The sequence below is a fragment of the Tamandua tetradactyla genome, chromosome 17 (assembly GCF_023851605.1).
Source record: "Tamandua tetradactyla isolate mTamTet1 chromosome 17, mTamTet1.pri, whole genome shotgun sequence".
In the NCBI taxonomy this organism is placed as follows: Eukaryota; Metazoa; Chordata; class Mammalia; order Pilosa; family Myrmecophagidae; genus Tamandua; species Tamandua tetradactyla.
Window position 1 is genome coordinate 20,628,053 of NC_135343.1, and position 23,517 is coordinate 20,651,569.

At 36.0% G+C, this 23,517-nt stretch overlaps 1 protein-coding gene across 4 annotated transcripts in view; it reads left to right on the forward strand.

The window, feature by feature from the left end:
* The window catches only part of PPP1R21 (protein phosphatase 1 regulatory subunit 21), a 71,811-nt gene that overhangs the window by 14,383 nt on the left and 33,911 nt on the right, over positions 1-23,517 (forward strand). For all 4 annotated transcript variants that reach the window (XM_077134170.1, XM_077134173.1, XM_077134171.1 and 1 more), the window contains 10 exons: positions 3,202-3,348; positions 5,389-5,490; positions 6,923-7,087; positions 7,267-7,325; positions 10,230-10,324; positions 12,134-12,186; positions 15,974-16,123; positions 20,978-21,079; positions 21,169-21,257; positions 23,195-23,331. In XM_077134170.1, the coding sequence (XP_076990285.1) occupies positions 3,202-3,348; positions 5,389-5,490; positions 6,923-7,087; positions 7,267-7,325; positions 10,230-10,324; positions 12,134-12,186; positions 15,974-16,123; positions 20,978-21,079; positions 21,169-21,257; positions 23,195-23,331 (1,099 nt within the window). The remainder of the gene's footprint in view (positions 1-3,201; positions 3,349-5,388; positions 5,491-6,922; positions 7,088-7,266; positions 7,326-10,229; positions 10,325-12,133; positions 12,187-15,973; positions 16,124-20,977; positions 21,080-21,168; positions 21,258-23,194; positions 23,332-23,517) is intronic.

Sequence of the window (23,517 nt, forward strand, 5' to 3'; positions counted from 1 at the left end):
AAACTCCAAATGGAAAACTCTGACATCCTCCAGCCTCTAGATGCCCAGATCCACACATACCTTTAGAGCAGCCCGTGTTTAACAGTACAGATTTTCCTAGTCTCCCAGTACCTGCACAGCAGCTTTTAAGACAACACTATCCTGTTTCCCCCCAAGGAGAGGCTCTCCTTTCTTCTCTTCCTTCTCTGGGGAGTCCAGGGCTTTTCTCTTTGACGTTAGCAGATTTTCCACCCCAGCAGCTCTGATTTCCTCAACTGCTTTCAAATGCCTCAGGGATGCCTTTTTACTACATCTTTAAGTCCTGAGTCCACCCTTCCTTACACAGTTCAGTTTTCTTCTTTCTGGGTGGCTTTTCTGCCTCAATAACTTGTATATTAGGGGATCAGACCCCACGGAGCCAGATGGGTCACTATTAAAAGCGCCTGATTTTTCATTTCTGTGTATCAGCAGGTAGGGGGTGGGCTGGAAGTGTACACAGCTTGCCCACAGTTCTACCACAGTTTGCTTATGTTTCCTAGGTACCTCTTTGTACACGCACCCTCGCTGACTGCTATGGCCCCACTTTGTCCACGTGGCTTTGGATCTCCATTCCTGAATATGTGTGGGACTCTAAGTCGCTGCCGTGCTGGCTCTGTGATCAGCACTCCCAGGGCTGCGTGGGATAGATAGGGCACTATCACTGTATGACTCTTGTGCTGCAAAGGATCAGACATTGAGGTGGGACCCAGATTGGCACCCCCAAGTCATAGATTGACTACCTTTTATTTATTTATTTTGGTAGCTGTTTGATTCAGTGTTTATGGAGCCTTTCTCTAACCTCTATCGTTCTCCAGAATTCTAAGCAAGTCGAATCTGCACTTTTGTTTAGCTGTCTCTAAGAGGAACTTTTTCAAGGATGTCTTAGACCACCATCTTGATGACATTACCGAGATCCTATTGCTTTTGAGTGGCATTTTTCTTGCTTTGGCACTTGCCCTTTTACTGTAATCCTTTAACTGATTTCTGAAGCTTTGAGAAAGATGTTTCTGCTAGTCTTGCTGTGGGTGGACAAAGCCCTGCGATTTCTCATTGTGCCATCTTGATGGGGATGGGGCCCAGGGTGATTGAGTGATCTTTTTTGTTTAATGGATAAATTAACTCTAGGATATGGATTCCTCCTTGGCCTAGTTTAAGTTAAATATACTGCTTCCTTTTCTTGTTCTTTCCCTAGCTCCCTCACTTCTCTTTAGAAAAAAAAAAAAGGATTTCCTTTATGCTTGTCTCTTTCTGGAATAGCTCCACCCAGTGATTTATCCCAGGTGGGGCCAATCAGGTAATCAAGATCCAGAAATTATGTTCCTGTCCTCGGCCTATGTTGAAACCTACACAAGAGAAGCTTGTCTCTGAGAGCTCCCCTCAGGTGCTGTTCCCCCAGACCCAGGGCTGAGATATCTCAAAATACCCTAGTCATAATTCCACACCTCTCTGAGTCCAAGATTACTAAAAAGGAGCTTTATAGTGAATGGTTGTTAGTCAGTTACTATTTTACCTAAATCATTGAAGAATTGATGATTATCTCTCCCAATGATGTTTAAACCTCCTACTGGGAAAAGTATTTCTTAACACATCTTTAGTAGCCTACTCTGGTATTTGACCCTCTCCTGCTGCTGGTTATGTTTGATTAACTCTGCAGTGGTGGTGGTGACTGTGACAGTAGGTTCCAGTTATGAGCACTCACTGTGTAACAGGCATTTAGCCTTCACGACACTTCTGTAAGAGTTGATAACATTATCTCCATTGCAGAAACTGGGGTTTAAAGAGGTGGGGAGAAATGTGTTCTGAAAATAATGATTGGTTAATGGAGTTGGAGTGTTAGTCAGCTACAGATTAAATATAAGAATGTAAATAAATTGTTTTTGTTTACTGTTTACTTTGGTGATCATTATAATTACAGTACTAATAATAGTTTACCAGTTTCCTGAAAGGAAATGCTAGGTTGTCCTTTATTATATAGTGCCTCTACTTGATTTTATTGAGTTTGCCCCTTTAATTACTTGTTGGGTGTAGTAACATTCATTGATTTGAATTTCTTTCATTTGAGATACATGATAATTTGGATGCAGTCTGGGTCGAAGTCTACCTTTGATCTTTAAGTAAAAATCAAGGGTCTGCTAAACAAAAAATAGAAAAGGAAAATGTTAATCTACTCAATGAGAACATACTGCCCTCTAGGCAGCCTCTTGACCTGCAGATAATGTCAGGAGATGGCCATGGTTTTTAGGTTGCTGTTTAGATATCCTTATCACCTGTTCCTTAAAACATGGTCTCTTCTTAGCTTTATAATTGATTGTTTCAGTGAAAATAATAAAATTATAGTTCTTTAAATGTATAGTGATAGATTTTAAGTCAGAATCCTTTTGTTTGAAAATGGCCATTTGTGTTTACCAACAAACTCAAGCTTGTTTAAAACTTCCTGAGCAAAATATGATTCGAATTTTTTTTTTTTACTAGAGTGAAACTAAATATTTCTCTTTAGTTTGACATTTTCTTGTCCCATTACTATATAAACAGTACAGAGCAGTCAGGGGAAGGTGTATTGTTTAGATTTTAGATCTTGTTTCTGTTTTCACTTAGCTTTAAAGTGAATTGAAACAGAATACCTGAAAATTTTTTTGTGTATTTTTAAGATTGGTTTTTATTGGTGACCGCACAGAATACTTAAAATTAATTTTGTTGAAAATATTTCATTTTTACTGATTTAAATTCAGAGAGGATTTATTGAAAAGAAATGAATAAAAATATATATATTTTTCCCGTTCTTGCTCATCGAAGGGTTATCATTAGTGTATGAGGTTCACTTTAAACATCCAAGTTTATGAATTTTTAGCCTAAGACTTTATATCTGTTGACTGTCATAGGTTTAGCAACATGTAGTTGTGGATATTTTATTTTAATTTGATGGCTATCTGTTACTTCAGTATAGTTACTTTTTTTTTACGTTTTCCTTTGTATATTTACTTTTTATTTGTTTATTTAGTTTGGCCAAAAGATTTTGTCTGCAAATAGGTATAAACATAAGAACTGAAATGATAGATATGCAACTTAAATTCCCTAAAGCAAGAGGTCCTGATTATATTTGGGTGAAACAAAAGTAATTGTTTTCATCATTTCTAAACCTTAAGGCTAAATTGTGAATAATGGCTTGTTTTCACTTTGATATAGGAACAACTGAAAATGAAGGATCAGTCATTGAGAAAACTACAACAGGAAATGGACAGTTTGACCTTTCGAAATCTGCAGCTTGCCAAGAGGGTAGAACTACTACAAGATGAGCTGGCTCTAAGTGAACCCCGAGGCAAGAAAAACAAGGTAAATTCAAATAAAAGCAATTTGGTGTGACTTTGTCATTAGGTACAGCTGTATACAGTCTGCCCTGGTTTTAATGGAAGACACAAGTTCTCTGATGTCCCATTATTATACCTGGATGCTGAATCAAGAAAGCAGACATTTACCACAAATATATACTAGGTATTAGAGGCATTTTTACATGAAAGTCAGTTTTAAAGAGTTTATTAGGCAGACATGTACATGGCTGTGTTAGTGGCTGGGAAAAGTTTATGGAATATCTCTCATTGGTCAAAAATGTTGATATCTTTGCCAGGTTGCCATTAACACAAGGTAGGGCAAAAATTATTGCTAAAGCGTAACTGCTGTACATATCATGCACAATACTTACCTTAGGTTTGGAAGTCCATTGCAGATACATTTTCAAAGTGTTTTATTTTTGAGGCTGATGTGGTTTTCTTGTCCTGAGATTTAAAAATAAGTTTTTCCTTTATGGTTTTATATAACTATGCAAGATTCATACTGCTCTCAGATGGATGATCTGGTACTTTTGAACATTCTATGATTAAGAAGTTTGGTGTTTTGTTTTAAAGCTTAGGGATTAGTGATTAAGTCTTTAGAGTAATGCTCTATAAATGTGTAGATTGGGGCAGTAATAATAGAATGGATAGGAGGGAGCAAAAGAAGGCACACTTCCAAAAGAAGGAACTGAAGGAGAACAGTGTAGAAGGTGAGAGCACAGGTTTCAGAGTTAAGCCCAGGCTTGAAATCCAGATCTGTCATTTATAGGTCTGACTGTAGGCAAATGTCTTAGCCTATAACCTCAGTTTTTCTAGTTTGTTATGAGGATTAAATGAGAAGATGGAAGAGTGCTTAAGAATGTACTTGCCATATGATTGTATGTTAGTTCCCTTCCCTTATGAATTTCCACCACATGGGAGGATTTTCTAGCTTGGTTGTTTTCAAATAAAAGGCAACCAGAGAACCAAACAGGTATGTATTAGAATCCCTTGGAAAACTTTGTCAGATTACACATGCTCTAGAATTCTGTAAGTCCTTGGGGAAGTAATAAACATCTGTACTTCAGACATGCTTTCAGGTTATTAAGATTCCTTCCTGGGACTTGAGAATAAATTTAATTAGAGCTCTCTATATTTGGAAGTGCAGAGGACCCAGATTGTTACTTGGCACTGTTCCTTACATACCTCTTGTGTTCCAAACACAGTGGATATTTCATGTTTTGTTTTGCTTTTAATATAGCATTTCCATTTTCAAAGAGTTTCTTAAATCATTGGTTCACATTGGATCATTTTGTGTGAGATGGTGACTTTGTTTTACTTGAGGAATGAGAGTACGAGAGACATGGAAGGGTGGTGACTGATGTATGAACACAGATTCATTTAGACTGTCTTGAGTAATCTCAGTTCTATTATTACATGAAAACAAATGTTCACTGTTGGATCTTTTACATAATGCTATTCTTCTGTTTAGAAAAAGTTAATAAAAAAGCAAAAGGAAGATATTTTTTATAATCTTTGAACTTTCTTTTATTAACTGCTCTATTTTATATCATATTTTTAAAAAAATTAGTATTTCTGTGAATTTTGTATAAACTTGTCATGGTAAATGCTGCTGATTAATTTATTAAAATTTCCTAAAGGACTTTAATCACTCAGATTCATGGACTTGCTAAAACTGTCATTTCCAAATCAAATGATCAAATTAAAATGATAATTTATTAGCATTTTTATATTGCTGGCTTTCTGGGTCAGGTCTGTACTCCAACAGAACTACTCCTGAATTCATTTACAAAGAATAGTGAGTCTTACCTGTTCTTTTCTCTCTCTCTCTTTTTAAGCTTTCCTGCCCATTGCAATATTTGCAGTTCCACCTTGTGTCACATAGGAAAAGTTAAATGATGGACTGTATACCTTTTGCAGGATTGTTTGAGAATGGTGAACACATAGAAGAGACAAGCTACTAAGGTGATAGCAAATCTGTGTACCTTAGGATGTTTCTCTAAAGGATGAAAGTTATGTGGACATAACTTATTCTTTCCATCAGAAAAGTGGGGAATCTTCTTCTCAGTTGAGTCAAGAGCAGAAGAGTGTCTTTGATGAAGATCTGCAGAAGAAGATAGAAGAGAATGAACGTTTGCATATACAAGTGAGTTTATCTTTCTGTTTTTCCTGATGAATTAAAAACACAGCTTATATGACTTTGAATGTTGAAGAACCAGTGCAGAGAGAGTTTTGTGAATGTGTGTTTTAATGTCTTCTATGTTCTTTAGGTATGTATATAAATCATATGTCATGTATTCATGTTTAAAAGCTCAGACACACCTTAATGTGGACATGTGCTTTTTTTTTTTTTTTTTTTAGGGGAGGGTGGGGGGACACTTGAACCAGGTTTATCTCTCTTGGTTTGCTTTTTTTTTTTCTTTTTACATGGGCAGGCACTGGGAATCGAACCCGGGTCCTCTGGCATGGCAGGCAAGCACTCCCGCCTGCTGAGCCACTGTGGCCCAACATGTGCTTTGAAGTATGCATTTATTTGTTCAGAGGCCAACAGAATAACTTTTTAACATAACAGTACAGAAATATACTGAGTAGTATTTGTTGAATGTAGGACATGATTGGGTGGATCATTTAGATAGGGGCTTATTTATCGATAAGTAGTTTGCTTTTTAATTTGTTAATGTTTAATTGGTTTTTCTGTTTCCCCATTGGACTGTAAGGTCCATAAGAGTATGGGCCCTGTCTGTTTTGTAGGCGCAGCCCCAGCACGGGCCTTCGCTCATGGTAGCACTCATATTTATTTCTGGAATGTTGCTGAATAATGAATGACTGCCCCCAAACTACTCAACATATTGTAAGAGCTATAGTATAGTGTATCCAATTATATCTTCTAATTTTTTTTGTTTGGACGTAATCTGATGGTGGGGTAAAAACATGTGCTAATTCTTTGAAAACATTAAAAAATGAACTTTTGACCTTAATGCATTTTGTGTCTAAGTATTTATAATTCTACATTGGTAATGAACTTTCACTGAAGGAAAAAGTTTTACCTATTTTAGGGAAAATATTTATTTTAATTGTGATGATCTAATTGTGAAGTTAGCCTACTAGAAAAGCTATGCCCTAATCAGTTGTCTTCTCCATGTGCCAGAAATTGTGGGAAATAGGAAATTCATGAGTTTGAGAGGAAGGAGGCAGTAGCTTTGGAGAGGATTTTCTGCATTCAAATCTCATTTCTACTCTATTTTAGCTGTGAGACATTAGATAGACTTATAACTCTTTTTAAGCTTCAGTGTCCATATCTGTAAAGGGAAGATAAAGTTCCGATATACAGTGAGGATTAAATGAGATAATGCACAGCACCTACTATTCAGAAGGTGCTCAGCGGATACTTGCTACTGTTGTTTCCCTCTTCGTTCATATGTATTAGATTTTTTTTTTTTTTTTTTTTTTGCAACGGCAAGCATCAGGAATCCAACCTGGGTCTCTGGCATGGCAGGCAAGAACTCTGCCTGCTGAGCCACCGTGGCCCACCCTATATTAGAATATTTTAAGATGAGAAAGTGGTCTTTTCTTTTCAGTTTTTTGAAGCCGATGAGCAGCACAAGCATCTGGAGGCTGAGCTGAGGAGTCGGCTGGCTGTGCTGGAGACAGAGGCGGCCCAGCGCCAGGCTGTGGTTGACGGCCTGACGCAGAAGTACATGGAGACCATCGAGAAACTGCAGAACGACAAGGCTAAGCTGGAAGTAAGGCCCCCCTATTTGTGAGAGCATGTTAGAGGACAGTCGAGGCCTTATAACTCACCTGTGTGCTTTAGAGAATACTGCATTAGTATTCCAGGTGAGACTGTTACCTGCAGTGCCTCCTGGAAATATTTTCATCTGCAGCCTGAGCCATTTACTTTTCTGTTTCTTCTAAAATCCAGGTAAAATCTCAGACTCTAGAAAAGGAGGCCAAGGAATGTCGACTCCGAACGGAAGAGTGGTAGGTGGGACATGAATTCCAAGGGGGCCCTGAAGTTAAGACCTGGGTTTTGTTGTTCTCAGCTCCTCTAAGTTTTCTTAGGTTAAAAATGAGAAGATAGGAATAGTTAATCTCTGGGGTCCTTTTCAGTCCTCTAATGTTTGGAATTTTAAGCAATTCTTAAAAAAAAAATTATTGGGGAAATTATAGGTTCACAAGAAAAATCATGCAGAAAACACACAGTTCCCATATACCCCCTTTACACCCAGTTTTCTCTGTTATCGAACACTTTGCATTAGTGTAGAACTTTTGTTACAGTTAATGAAACAGTATAATTATACTACTAACTATAGTCTGTAGTTCACGTTAGACTTCCTTGTTTGTGTTATACAGTCCTATGGTTTTTTGTTTTTTTGGGGGGAGGGGGGGTGCATGGTCCAGGAATCGAACCCAGGTCTCCTGCATGAAAGGTGGGCATTCTAACCACTGAACTACTTGTGCACCCCAGTCCTATGGTTTTTTAAAAATGATTATTCTAGTAACATATATAAAATCTACAATTTCCTCTTTTATCCCATTCAAATATGTGATTTCTTAGAGTTAATTACATTCACAATGTCGTGCTCCCATAGCTATCATCCATCACCAAAACTTTTCCATCACCCCAAACAGAAACTGCACCTTTTAAGCGTTAACTCCCCATTCCCTTGTCCCCACCCAGCCCCTGGTATTGTGTATTCTGATTTCTGACTATGACTTTGCTTATTCTGAGTATTTCATTTTAGTGAGGTCATACAATATTTATCATTTTGTGTCTGGCTTGTTTCATTCAACATGATATCTTCAAGGTTCATTCATGTTGTCACATGTATCAGAACTTCATTCCTTTTTATGGCTGAATAATAGCCATATTTTGTTTATCCATTCTCCTGGTAATGGACACTTGGGTGGCTTGCAGCTTTTGCCAGTTGGGAATAATGCTAATATGTATGTCAGAGTGCAGTTATCTATTTTAGTTCTCACTTTCAGCTCTATTGTTTATATACCTAGAAGTGGAATTGCAGGGTCCTGTAGTAATTCTGTACTTCAGACTCTGAGGATGTACCAAACGATTTTCCACAGCTGTTGTACTTTTTTACATTTCCATTGAACAACAAATGAGTGTTTCTTTTTCTCCCCACCCTCCCCAACACTTGTTATTTTCCACTTTTTAAATAGTAGCTATTTTATTGTGTGTGAAATGGAATTAAAGTGTGGTTTCAGTTTGCATTTCCCTAATAGCTAATGATGTTGAACATCTTTTCATGTGAATATTGGACATTTGTATATCTTCTTTGGAGAAATTTCTGTTCAAGTCTTTTGCCCATTTTTAAAATTGGGTTGTTTGTCTTTTTGTTATTGTTGTAGAATTTCTCTATATATTCTAGATATCCTTGTTGGATATGTGGTTTCCAAATATTTTCTGCCATTCTGTCAGTTGTCTTTTTACTTTTATGATAAAGTCCTGTGATGCAAAAAGTTTTTAAATTTTGATGAAGTCCCATTTCATCTTTTTTTTTGGCTGGGTTTACTTTTTTGATGGTACATGACAAGGTAGCGCTCTCAGTCCCTCTCCTTCTTCAGGGAGCCTTGGATGGAAGCTGTGGAGGATGGGTGATTCACAATACTGGGGGATTGAGTTGGGGCCAGGACTCCCCAGCAGCTGACAGCCTCTCTCTTCCTCTCCATTGAGTGGTTTTGGCACCTTTGTCAAAAGTCAATAAGCCATAGATGTGAGGATTAGTTTCTGAACTCTCACTTCAAGTCCATTGGTCTATATGTCTGTCCTTGTGCCAGTGCCGTTCTATTTTGATTACTATAGCTTTGTAATAAGTTTTAAAATTGGAAAGTTTGAGTTTTCCAACTTCTTTTTCAGGATGGATTTTGCTCTTTTGGACCTTACCCTTCCATATGAATGTGATAATTAGCGTTTCTGTTTCTGCAAAGATGGCTGTTGGAATTTTGATTGGGATTGCATTGAATCTATAAATCGCCTTGGGTTTTCTTGATTTGGCACTTGCCCATTTAATGCAACCCTTTAGCTATTTTCTGAGCTTTGGGGAAGAATGGTTCTTCAGTCTTTACTAGTTGTTCAGAGTTAAGTCACTCTTGATAGAGTGGTCTATGTATTAGTCCTCAGCCTGCAGATGTTTTGGGCTGTGGCCAATACCATTCAAGGTTTCTGTACTGATACTTTCTTTTTCAAACTGTTCTAAAGAGAAGAACCCTTTGGTAGTCCCAGGCAGAAAAGCTGGCCAAAATCTCTATGCCAACCTTTTAATGACAACTTTTTAATAAAATAAAGGTTATGTGATTTAATTTGGAGATATCTAAATATTAAAATTAAAATGTTATTTATTGGTTGGTGATCAAGCATACTCCAACATTTATTCAGCAGATAACATAATAGTTTAGATTGTAAAAGCATCAATTCTAGTGAATTTCTAATTTCATTTAGTTGTACTGGCAAAATTACATACATGATTCAAATGTATACCTATTCTATAATTGAATCATAAAAAGAAAAATGAGCTTTTTTGCTCAAGGGAAAGCTCTGCTCCAATATTAAAAAAAAAGAACTTTAAACATTTTTCTGTTATAAAAAGAAAGTTTATGATTTTGAAATTGGTCTAAAGCTTACGGAAATAAACTTAAGTTGTATAGATGCTCGAACTGTGATATATTCTTCCAAATGAACACATCATTTAACAGAAGTCTTGGGTTTTAAGAATGGAGACTAGATGTTTTTCTTGTCTTCATTTTGTAGTCTGCCACCAGGGTATCCTGGATGTCAGCACACTTCCCTGATAGTCGTTATTGAGATACAAGCAGATGAGAATTCACTGTCTAATGGGTGATAATATGGTTTTGTATTTTTTTTTTCAGTCAATTACAGTTAAAGACTCTTCATGAAGATTTATCAGGTAGATTAGAGGAATCCTTATCAATCATCAATGAAAAAGTACCTTTTAACGATACAAGTAGGTGTTGTGTACACTTTTCCACTTTTCCTTTATTTGCTTCTTTGGCACAACTAATTGATTTCTAATCAAAGTAATGTATACCTACTTCAAAGCCAGTTTTCTTGATGAAAACCCAAATCCACATTTTTAAATTGCATGTATTTAGCATATCCCAAGCTAAAAACCAGCTTGTATATAAGGTAAATATTTGTATAGGTAAATTTGTTGCTCATGGTGGGGCTAAGGAGGTCGATGGTCTCAGCCTGGTATCTTGTTCTTCCTCCCTCCAATCCCCAGTGTCGGTTAGGAAGCTGCCTTGGGCAAGCCCTGCTTCCTGTTCAGCTTGTGAATAGCCTGTAAGCTTACACACTCTGTAGCAACAAAAAAGACCTTTAAAAAAAATCAACTTGCATGTGTGTCATTAATTAAGTCAAAGACTTAAAAGCAAAGAAAATACTTAATTGTTTAGATTTTTGAAACTTATATTTAGATCAGTATGTGTTTCCTTTTTCTACAACCACAGGATTGAAATTAATTTTTGCTTCCCCTAAGTTTTTCTTGGGGGAGATATAAAAAAAAAAGGGGAAAGAAAAGAAACCAAAGAGAAACAGCATTTTAATCTAACAAGAAAATCAACATACGTCATTATTATCTCAATCCTAAATTCTTCTTTGAAAAGAATAGCACCAGCATGCTTTGGTCCATTAGACTTGAAAACTATGTGTTTCATTTTTCCTTTAATCCTCACGTCTATTAGTCATCAGCTTCTAATAATTTTCTTCAGAATCTCTTTTGATTTAGCCTTTTGTTTCTAATACAAGTTGTCCACCCTGTTTTAGGTTCTTATCACCTTACAAGTAGGCTATGCTTTTAGTCTGGAAATATTTAGAGACCATTTGCTGAGTGCCCAAATGGTTTGGTAGCATAGACAGAGCAAAAATTTATAAGACCAAAATCTCTTCTCTTGGATTATAGTCCAAGAGAGCAAAGGTAGCATGCGGAAATGTCTAAAATAGAAGATAGTCTCTTCCATAAAGAACTCTTAGAGTTTCAGAGGATAGAAAGTTTGTTGATGGAAGTCTTCTTGGAATAAATGTGCTTTATTTAGGCTGGGCCTGATTCATAAGTAGGTTTATTGGACAGAGTGAGGGAGAGTGAGACAGGGAATTGCATGAAACATGGTATGTTGGGATGAAAAGTGCCATCATGGTCTGGGGATGATATTTAATTTAGTACAACAGAAGGAGAAGGTAGGTGGGGAGGTGAGGGGCAGAGACGAGTAAGGTCTGAAAGGGAGGGTCGGACAGGACTGTGGAGTTTGAGACGAAAGTCTTGGCACACAGGTCATAAGGCAGTGGCAGGGGCGGGGAGTGGTAGAAGTTTTTGAGCCAGGGAATGTCATGATGCGGTTTTCTGAGAGATTCCCAAAGTTAATCTGGCAGCAGAGTGTCGATTACACTAGAATGAGAGAACAGAAGGCCAAGACTGTTGTGGTGATAGTCCTGGTACGCCTGCCTTCATGGAGGCTTGAGCTAATTTATCAGGGGTCATGCAGAAGATCTTAAGGAAATGTATTTGAAATGATTTCTTAGAAACAGAAACACAGTTTTTATGTGTTTTTCTAATCTCAAAAAACAGGCACCGATTCTCTGTAAAGTCCATTATTCTCCTTTACTGTGATTGTGGCTTCTATCATTTTAGATTGTTATTTAAAACTGATTTTGCTGTAGGGCATTCATTACTTTGAATTAACTTGCAGTTAAGCTATTTTTATAATTCTTCATGTAAAATGATAGACTTAAATGCACATCCATTTTTGTTTTGTAGGATATAGTCATTATAACGCTCTGAACGTTCCACTGCACAATCGGAGACATCAGGTAAAGGATGAAATGCAAGCTTCTATTTTCAGCAATGTGCATGTCAAATTTTTCAGAAATGACTAGAGAATTAATCGATTGGGCTTCTGATTAGTGCACTAAATCATTAATTTAAAATTTTATTTTTTAACTTTTTTGTTTTGAAATAATTTCAAATTCATAGGACAGTTGCAAAAATAATACCAACTGCATACAAAGAATTCCAGCATACTCCCACTCAGATCCACCAGCTTTTAACCTTTTGTCACATTTGTTGTATCATTCTTTCTATCTGTCTGTCTGTTTATCCGTTTTATAAATACTTGAGCGTAGGTTGGATACATTATACTTCATGAATACTTAATACTTCCATGTATGTTTCCTAAGAAGAAGGATAGTCACTTATGTTAACCACCTTAAGTATAGTTATCAAGTTCAAAAATGTCACATTGACATAAAGCTTACAATCTGCACTCCAATTTTTTGTATGTCCCAATAATGTTCTTTTAGGCATTTTTTCCACTAATATTAGATCTAGTTTGCAAATCCAGATGAAGATCACATATTACCTTTAGTTGTTGTGGTCCTTTAAATCTTTTTCTCTCTTTTTTTTAGTTGTGGAAATATATACAACATGAGCTTTCCCATCACAACCATATCCATGCACACAGTTCAGAAGGATTAATGACACTGACAGTGTTATGCTACCCTCACCACCATCTGTTACCAGAACTTTCCTTGCATGTCAAAGAGAAACTCGTATCAGTTATGCATTAACTCCTCCTCCCCCTTCTCTACCCTAATAACATATACTTTCTATCTCGATAAATTTTCTATCTCAATGAATTTATTCTAACTATTTGTTAGTCCCTTTGTGTCTAGCTTATTTCACTCAACCTGTGTCTTCAGGGTTCATCCATGTTGCCATATTTATCAGAACTGCATTCCTTTTTGTGGTTGTATAATATTCCATTGTGTGCCTATAGCACATTTTATCTATACAGTCATCTGCTGATGGATGTTTGGGTTTGCTTCCATCTTTTGGGTATTTGAACATTTGTGTACAAATACTTGGATCAAGTCCCTGCTTTCAGTTCTTTTAGGTATATACCTAAAAGGGGGATTGCTGGGTCATATGGTAATCCTATATTTAACTTTTTGAGAAATTGCCAAACTGTTTTCCACAGTGACTGCACCATTTTATATTCCCACTAACAATGTACTAAAATTCCCATTTCTCTGCATCTTCTTCAGCACTTGTTATGTTTCATTTTTTAAAAATAATTGCCATTCTGAGGGCTATTTCATTGTGATTTTGATTTGCATTCCCCAGTGGCTAATGATGTTGAATATCTGTTCATGTGCTTATTGGACATTGGCATATCTTCTTTGGAGAAATGTCTATTCAAGTCCTTTGCCCTTTTTTGTAGTGAACCTTTTAGAATCCCTTATCTCTTTTCTTGCTTATTTTTCCTATATCTTTGTTGCTACCATGGGGCTTAAATTTATTATCCTCAATCTATGACAATCTCGTTTGGTTTGATAACTTTAATAGCACATACATATATGTTCATATATGCCACTGTCCCCCCATTTTTTTTGTAGTTCTTGTTGTAAGTTATGTATTTATACATTATAAATCCAAAGCCATTAATTTATGGTTACTTTTTTATGCATTTGCATTTTAGATCCTGTAGGAAGTAAAAAGAGGGTTATAAACCAAAAATAAAATAACACTGGAATTTATATTTACCCATGTTGTTATCCTTACCGTAGATCTTTTTTCATGTGACTTTTTATCTATTGCCTAATGTCTTTTCCTTTCAATCACAGAACTCCCTTTAACAGTTCTTAGAGGGTTGGTCTAGTGGTGATGAAGTCCCTCAGCTTTTTTAAAAATCTGGGAATATCTTAATCTCTCGTTTAGACAGATTTGCTGGATTAACAGTTTGTTGCTTTGGACACTTTAAAATGTCATCATGCTGCCTTCTTTCCTCTGTGGTTTCCAATGAGAAATTGGCACTTAATCTTATTGAGGCTCCCTTGTGCATGACATGTTGCCTGCTTTCTTACATCTTTCGAAATTCTTTTATCTATGGCATCCAGCAATTTGATTGTGATATGTCTTGGGCTATTTGGGTTTATCCTGTTTTGAATTTATTGAACTTCTTAGATGTGTATTTTCATATCTTTTCTTAAATTTGAGTTTTCAGCCATTATTTCTTTGAATATTCTCTCTTCCCTTTTCTCTCTGTCTTCTCTTGGGACTCCCATAATGTGTATATTGGTATGCTTAATGGTATCCCACAGGTTCCTCAGGTTCTGTTTACTTTTCTCCATTCTTTCTTCTTTCTATTCCTTAGACTGGATGATTTCAGTTGTTTCTGCCAGCTCTTGTTTGTTGCTTAAAACTTCTGTTGGGGAATGCGGCCGTCGAGTGGCTCACTCTGTCATCTTGATGACCAGAAACTCATCCTGTATTTCATGCATGATTGTTCTGTAAACCCACAACCTCTCTAAAAAAAAAGATTCACTGTTTGTGTAGTGTAGTTGCATGGATTTTGCAAAAATATTTATTCTATTACCATATGTACAATCTAACATTTCCCCTTTTAATCACATTCAAAAAAATATTTCAGCGCTGTTTATAATTATGTTCATAGTATTGTGTTTCCATCAACACCATCCATTACCAAAACGTTTCCATCATTCCAAATAGGAACCAAATCATATTTTAAGCCTTAATTTCACATTCCTTATTCCCACCCTATTCCCTTATAAACCTGTATTCTAGATTCTGCTTCTGTGAATTTACTTATTCTAATAATTTCAAATCAGTGAGATCATGCAGTATTTGTCCTTTTGTACCTGGCTTATTTCACTCAACATGATGCCTTCAGGGTTCATGTTGTTGCATGAATCAAGACTTCGTTCCTTTTTCTGCTGAATAATATTCCATTGTGTGTGTGTATATATATATACACACACACACACGTATACTGCATTTTGTTTATACATTCATTGATTGGTGGACATTTGGGTTGCTTTCATCTTTTGGCCATTGCAGATGATGCCATTTTGAATATTGGCATGTAAATATCTGTTCAGGTTCCTTACAGTTCTTTTGGGCATATACCTGGTAATGGAATTGCCAGGTCATGTGATAGTTCTATATTTAGCTTTCTGAGGAATCACAATTGCCACCAGCAATGAATGAGTTTTCCTATTTCTCTGCATCCTTTCCAGAACTTGTTATTTTCCTTTTTCTTAATAGCACCCATTCTAATGGGTGTGAATTGGTATCTCATGAAGGTTATGAGTTGCAATTTCCTGATGGCTGTTGATGTTCAACATCTTTTCATGTCCTTTCTGGCCGTTTGTATATATACCTTTTTGGACAGATATCTATTCAAGTCTTTTGCTCATATTTCATTTTCTTATATGTTTCTTTTGGCTTTGTATAACTTAATGTTTATTAAATTCATAAGTAACATAGATTTTTGCTGTCTGCCTTAACTGACGGCACTAGAAGCATAGGATGTACTAATTTGTTGAAATATACTTTCTTCTAGGTAGGTAAACATTGCACTTAAATAAACTAGGTAAGGTGGAGGAGATTTTTTTGCCAAAATTTATGGCTTTATAATTACTTAGATAGGAATATTAAAATTCCTGTGGGAGGAAATGAATCTAAGCTAAGGAATAATTACTTTAGAATTCAAGTATTTTCTCCAGAGGCAGACTTAATAAACTTGTTTTAAGATAATGCTTTGATTGTTGACTTTCACTGTGTATTTCCGTATTAAAGCTGAAGATGCGGGATATTGCTGGGCAGGCCCTGGCATTTGTTCAAGATCTTGTGACGGCTCTTCTGAACTTCCACACTTACACAGAACAGAAGATACAGATTTTTCCTGTTGATTCTGCCATCGACACTGTATCTCCATTGAATCAAAAGGTAAATTTAAGTCAGAATACTTTTTTTGTTTGCCCTGAATAACTAGACATGTTATTTGTTATCGGGCCATTTCTTGCATCAGAAATGCATTTTTGAATAAGAAGTTACCAATCTGAATAAGAAGTTTGGGCAGGTGCTATGCAGGACATAGAAAACTATTAAGTTAGGACTTTACCTTCATGATAAAATGAGGCAAAAATGGAAATCCTTGAGAAATCCAGTACTTGGGGAGTTGTGAGCACCCTTAGTGTGAATGAGTGGAACAGCCAAAAAAGCAAACATGAGGTCATTAGGGAAGGGGGCAGTTGCTGTTGGGAGTAGCGTTTGGGAACGATTCTTCCGGAATTGAAGGAGCCTTGGAGAATGAGCAGGTTTTAAAAAGGAAAAAAGAAGCAGGGTAGGTTCTTTCTGCACCAGAAGGAGAGACACGAACAAAATCATGGAGGTAAGGAAGGATAGGGAGTGTGTGATGGTGGGGGGAACAATAGTGGCACGTGTTTTAAGCCTGTTTTGGCTGGAAGGAATGGGAGGTAAGGCTAAAAGAGAAAATGACTCCAGACTCTGGATGGCCCCTAAGGGCAGGCGGAGTGGTAGACCTTTTCTTTGAAAATAGAATCGAGACTTTTGTAGCTTTTTCACCAGCGTGTGGCATTCTAATAAGTGGCATTTTATCATTAGAAAGGTTAATTTGCTGGGGTTTTTCTCTCTTCCTGTTTGTATTCACTATGTAACTTTCATCATAGGGTATGTTTAAAAACCATAAAACCTGTGTACTAGAATTGACGTTTTTCCTTCCAACTGGGTTTTAGAACGGGTATGAAACTCCTTATTCACTTGAGCTTCCAGGGCATTTTCAAAGTTCCTGAGGTTTAAATAAGAAATAAGAAGTTTAAATATCACTTCCTTCAATTCATGTACCTTGCAAAATTTTTTTATTTCTTTCGTTTTTCTCTCCAGCTTGTTCTAAAATAGTGTTGAAGGTAACTTACCAAACTGCATTTAATTTCAAGGGATGAAAAAAATGTTAGTGACTATATTACTTATGTATTTCTCTTTAATAAATCACCCCCAAACTTAGCAGTTTTAAACAAAGAGCATTTATTATCACATGCACTTTCTGTGGGCCAGGAATTCCAGAACGTCTGAGCTAGGTGCTTCTAACTTGGGGTCTTGCACAGTTGCAGTCAAGATGTTGGCCAAGGTTGCTGTCATCAGAAGACTTGACTGGGGCTGGGGGGTCCACTTCCAAGGTGACTGACACATGCCTGGTGAGTTAGTGCTGTTGTTGGCAGGAGGTCCTGGTTTCTCATTGTGTGGACCTCTCCATGGGGCTGTTTGAATGCCCTCACAGCGTGGCAGCTGACTTTCCCCAGAACAAGTGATCTAAGAGAGAGCAAGGAAGAAGCCACACTGCCTCCTCTGACTTAGCCTGGTTAGTCACATACCAACCTTTTGCCATATAGTATTTGTCACATAGACTAACCCTAAAACACTGTGGGAGGGTCTGCACAAAACCAAGAATACCAGAAGATGGCAATTACTGGGGACTGACTAAGAGTCAGACTCCCCAAAGACAGGAAATTGAGAAATCTTGGTATATATACATGTGTGCTGTACGTACTCCGTAATGTGAAGGGCTGGAATGATCATGTCTCTCTTCCTATATACTTGATTCTGCTTCCTGGCTTACATTTTTGTGCCATGCAGTATTTGAATAGTGTTTATGTTCACTAGATTTTGAGCTCTTAAAGGAAAAATCTTTATCTTTGGATTTCTTAAATTCCTATCAGTATAGCAATGATTGAGTTAGACTTTTGGGTTCCAAACCCCAATCTGCTACTTTCTAGCTGTGTCCCTTTTGGCAATATAGCTAATCCTTCTGTTTTTCAGTTTCCGTGTCTGTAAAATAGGGGATAGAGTACCTACCGCCCAGGTACGTACATGTGTTTGAGGATGAGATGAGATAATACAAGTAAAAACTGTAAGAACATAGTAAGTGCTCAGTAGAAATATATTATCATCATTATGCCTTACACATAGGAAGCCTTCAGTAGATGCTGGATTTTCATCAGTTGTGGTCTGACTCCACAGTCTCCCTGAGTTCATAGCAATTAAGTTTGGGTCATTTGAAATATTCTTTAATATTACTGTGTGGAAAGATTTCAGAAGATCAGGGTAGGAAAAACAGTACTGCAGCATTTCAATGTATTATACTTTCCTTTACACTTCCTGTAATATCAAAAAATATTTTCTACACAATACTGGTTCTTTGACCATTATTAAAATTTAAGTTTGGCTTCATGCCATATTATGCCCATACAATGAGAATCAAATTTATTAATCTTAATTTTTCAGAAATATTCTATTACTTTGTAGAATTCATGTATTTCTCAATATTTTACACTTAAGTGTTGACTTATGAAAGAATGGTCTTATGTGATTTTTCTAATAAGTCTGTAAAAGTGAAGGAAATTTAGAAACCATTTTATTAAAAGATGACTAGAGTGTTTAGACTTGTTCATAGAATCATAAAATAGACTTTTAGTAATGTTAGTGTAGTGCTTATCTGTTTTATATCTCTGAAGGTTGAAATATAGACATTGCCCAAGGCCATATAAATTTATAGTTTTCAGTAAATAAACTTCCTATTTAACCTTGTACTGGAAGTTGCAATTAGGCAAAAAAAAAAAAAAGGAAATAAAAGTCATCCAGATTGGAGAGGAAGAAATAAAACATTCCCAATTCATAAATGATATTATCCTATATATAAGAAAATCCTGAAAAATCTACAACAAAACTACTAGAGCTAATAAAGTCAGTAAAGAGGTGGCATAGAAGAACAACATACAAAAATTATTGGTGTCTCTATGCAAGTAATGAACAATCTGAAAAGGAAATGAAGAAAAAATATTCCATTTATAGTAGCAACTAGCAGAATCAGATATCTAGGAATAAATTTTAACCAAGAATATAAAGGCCATGTACGTGGAAAACTAGAAAACGTTGCTGAAAGAAATTAAAGAAGACCTAAATAAATGGAAGGACATGCCATGTTCATGTATTAGAAGACTAAATATTGTTAAGACTTTAATACTACCCAGAGTGATTTACATATTCAGTGCAGTACTAATCAAAATTCTAACAGCCATCTTTGCAGAAATGGTAAAGTCAGTCATCAAATTTATATGTAACGGTTAGGGGCCCAAAATAACCAAAACCATTGTGGAAAAGAATGAAGTTTTTGGACTCACACTTCCCAATTTGAAAAACATATTACAAAACCACGGTAATCAAAACAGCATGCTACTGGCATTAGGACAGACATGTAGACCAGTGACATCAAATTGAGAATTCAGAAATAACCTATCATCTCTGGTCAGTTGATTTTTGAAAGGGGTGCCAAATTCAGTCAATAGGAAAAGAATAGTCTCTTCAAGAAATGGTACTGGGAAAACTAGGTATCCACATGTAAAAGAATGAAGGTGGGCCCCTACCTCACACCATATACAAAAAATAACTCAAAATGAACCAAAGACCTAAATATAATGATGAACTCTATAAAACTTCTAGGGGAAAACATAGAGTAGCATCTTCAGGATGCTGTATTTGGCAGTGATGTCTTAGACTTTACACCCAAACATGACAACACTTTATTAGGTTGCTAATGTTGCCAGAATGTAATATACCACAAATGGGACAGCTTTTATAAAGGGAACTTATTAAGTTATAAATTTACAGTTTTAAGGCCATAAAAAGTATCTAAACTAAGGTATCCAGATAAAGATACCTTGACTTAAGAAAGGCTGATATCTGTCACACAGGAAGGTGTATGGCTGGCATCCGCTGGTCCTTGTTCCAGCTTCTATTCCTTCCAGCTTCTTATGCCAGTTGTTTCCTCTCTAAACATCTCTGGGCCCTCAGTTAGCTCCTCCGGGACACAACTCTGGGTTCTTGCTTGCTTAGCTTCTCATGGGAAGACACATGGTGATGTCTGCCGGGCCCTGCATCTCCGAATGTCCCTGTTCAGGTGTCTGCTCTCTCTGTTGGCAGTCCAAGCATCGCCAAATGTCTGCATCTCTGTTGGCTCTCAAGCAATGTGTTTTCTCCAAAATGTCTCCCCTTTTAAAGGACCCCAATAAACCAATTAAGACCCATATTGACTAGGTGGAGTCATATCTCCATCTAATCAACAGGACACACCCACAACTGAGTGGGTCAGTCTCCATGGAAACAATCTAATCAACGTTTTCTACCCTACAGTATTGAATCAGGATTAAAGGACATGGCTTTTCTGGGGTACACAGCACTTTCAAGCCAGCACACACATGAAGAGTGAACTTTAATGTAAGGTTTTGGACTATAGTCAGTAGTATTGTTTTAATAATATTGATTTATCAGTTATAACTAAGTTACCACATTAATGCAAAATGTTAATAATAGCGGCAGTTTATGGTAGTTCTGTACTTCCTGCATGATTTTTCTATAAACTTACAAATGCTCTAACAAAAAAATGAGGTTGGTAAAAATCGTGTATCACACAGTTTTGACAATTTTCAAATCTTTTTTATTTTTAAACTGAAACACACTGCAGGAGCAACTGTTCAGGGCAGAGGCCTGTTGGAGCTGGGATGTAATACAGCATCCCCTTGTTAATCGTGTCAACCCCTCTTTTCATAATGAGGAATAGGATGGGGATTTGGGGATTTATCTGGGACTGTTAGAAGGGAATATCTCTGTGTAAAAGCCCAATGTCCCAAAAAAGTTTCTAGACGGTTTCAGTGGGTCCAATAACAAACATGTTGATACCTGTTATTTTCTAGTGATTTAATTCTTGATTCTTTTTCTCCTATGTAGTTCTCACAATACCTTCATGAAAATGCGTCCTTTGTTCGCCCTCTTGAGGAAGGAATGCTTCATTTATTTGAAAGTATTACTGAGGATACTGTGACTGTTCTGGTAATTTTCTTCTCTGTGTTACTTCTGGAAGCAGGAGCTCCTCTTTTTCAAATAACACTATTAATCTTAAAATTGTTCTTCTTTTCCAGGAAACAACTGTGAAATTGAAAACTTTTTCAGAACATTTAACCTCCTACATATGTTTTCTTAGAAAGATTCTTCCTTATCAGTTAAGAAGGTACTTACTTCTCGAGGCCAGTGACCTTTAGGAGTTGTGGGGTGTAACCTGACCTGCTCTGGAGTGAATTAAATAGAAATGCGTACCTCCGGTGATCTGGCTGACCTTTTTGCATCATAGCTGATTTGGACTTCTGTGAAAAAGGAAAATCATGACTATAAAAGCATGAAACTCAAAGATCCTTAGGTTTTTAAAAAGTACCATATTCTTGTTTTTATTATTTAATAGGTGACTTATTTATTTAACTTATTAAACTAAAAACTTAATCTACTCAAGCCCTGATAGGATATCTCATTAAATAATCTTAAATATTGACTGTTCTGGAAAGGCAGAGAAAATAATATATGTAACTAGAAATTTGATAATACTGCTTTTAAGTTATAGACACTTGCGGTCTAGAACTACCAAAACTCCTAATTTATCTAAATCTTTTCATCCTCAAATGTAGTATTTTTTAAATAATTAAAAGAATAATAAAGCTGAAACATTAGAGAAATAAGGATATATATTTATTAAAGTATATTACAAAATAAAGTTTAGAAAATTTATAGGTATTGAAGATAAATGAGTAATTGTAGTTCTTTGAGTACTAATTATAGTCAGTTTTACTTATAAAACTTAAGTATTAGGTTTTAGTTTTTTACAAAAATATAAAATTTCTTTTTTTAATTAATAATCATTAGCAGTCATTGAATTTCCCAGTTCTAACTTAACAAAGTATCTTATGTTTCTATGATTTAAAATTCTATGTATAGTATTTTAAGTTCTATGTATAATATATTTTTTATGTATAGTATTTTAAATTCTGTGATTTCTGCATATGACAAAATTTTAGGAATTAGGAAATTATGATTTAAACTAATAATTATGAATTATAGTTTCATTTAAGTCCTTATATGCTCTGGTTCAGTGTAAAGTGTTTTGTTTTGTTTTTAAATAGAGTCTGCAAGTTTAAATAATGCTAAAATTGAATAGACCGTATTAATTCGGCTTTTATTTAAGAAGGATCTGATTAAGAACATTGCAGAAATGGCACTTATTAGTGAAACACTTAGACACTTTTATCTTACTTTATTTTTCACTATTACGTTTTTAGAAACACTGGATAAGTCCCTTGTTGATCTAGGATTCCTATTCTTGGAATACCCTGACCCATATGCTTTCAGCCCTACCTCCTGAGGTACTCACGTTTTTAGGCAGTATGGGGGGCATTGGTTTAAATGCCACTTTGATTGACAAGATGACTTGTTCTTTATTAGTAAATGGGCTTAGTCTTTAAAAACTGTCTGCTATAAAGTAAAAGACGAAAAGTAGAAAGGGAATAGAAATGATTATGATTTCTATCCTAACTTTTATGCCTTTGTATGAAAACATTTTACTTGATTAACTGCACATTTTTTATAAATGTGGGTAAGAGTGCATTTTTTTTTTTATTTTACCTTGTAATTAAGACTTCTCAAGTAATTATTTAAAGTTGAAAATGGTCAAATGTATTTTATGGATGTTAAGCATTTATTTTTAATTTTGAAGCCGTATTTTTCCCCCAGTGTTTGACTTGAAACTACACACACCTTGAAAAAGGTTTCTTAATGATTCTTTCAACACTAGCATTGGTAGCAACTGTATCACTTCCTGTTTAATTCTTTTTAGGAATTCAGTCTCTGAAGTCTTTTTCTCCTGTAAATACTTTTAGGGGACACATTTCTGTGCTGCCCTCAGGATGGAAAGATGAGTCCTCTGTTACTCCACTGGCATTTGCAGCAAGCAGTTATGTGTATCATGGTGTAAAAAAAATATGAAGCCTTGTAAATGAGATAAAGTTCCTTTTTCTGCAAAGTCTGTCTTTGGTTATAGTTGTTTGGGTATTTAGATGGTTTATTATAACTAATAGAAAATCATCCGGAAAACTTACTTTTTAAAAATCTGCCCATCCCTAGTTTAGAAGAAGAATGTGAATCTTCTCTTTGCACATCTGCGTTGAGAGCCAGGAATCTAGAGCTGTCCCAGGACATGAAGAAGATGACGGCTGTGTTTGAGAAGCTCCAGACTTATGTTGCTCTTCTCGCCTTGCCAAGTGAGTGTGTTTTGTCTTTCATAGTCCAACTTGAAGGACATAGAGTACAAGAAGTTGAAAAAGACGGATGGCTTTGTTTGGTAGAGTGGGACGAGCCTAGGCTCTAGAATGAGAAAACTTGAATTCAATCATCCATCCCCTTATAATACATGTATGACCTTGCACAAATCACTTTACTTCTCTGCA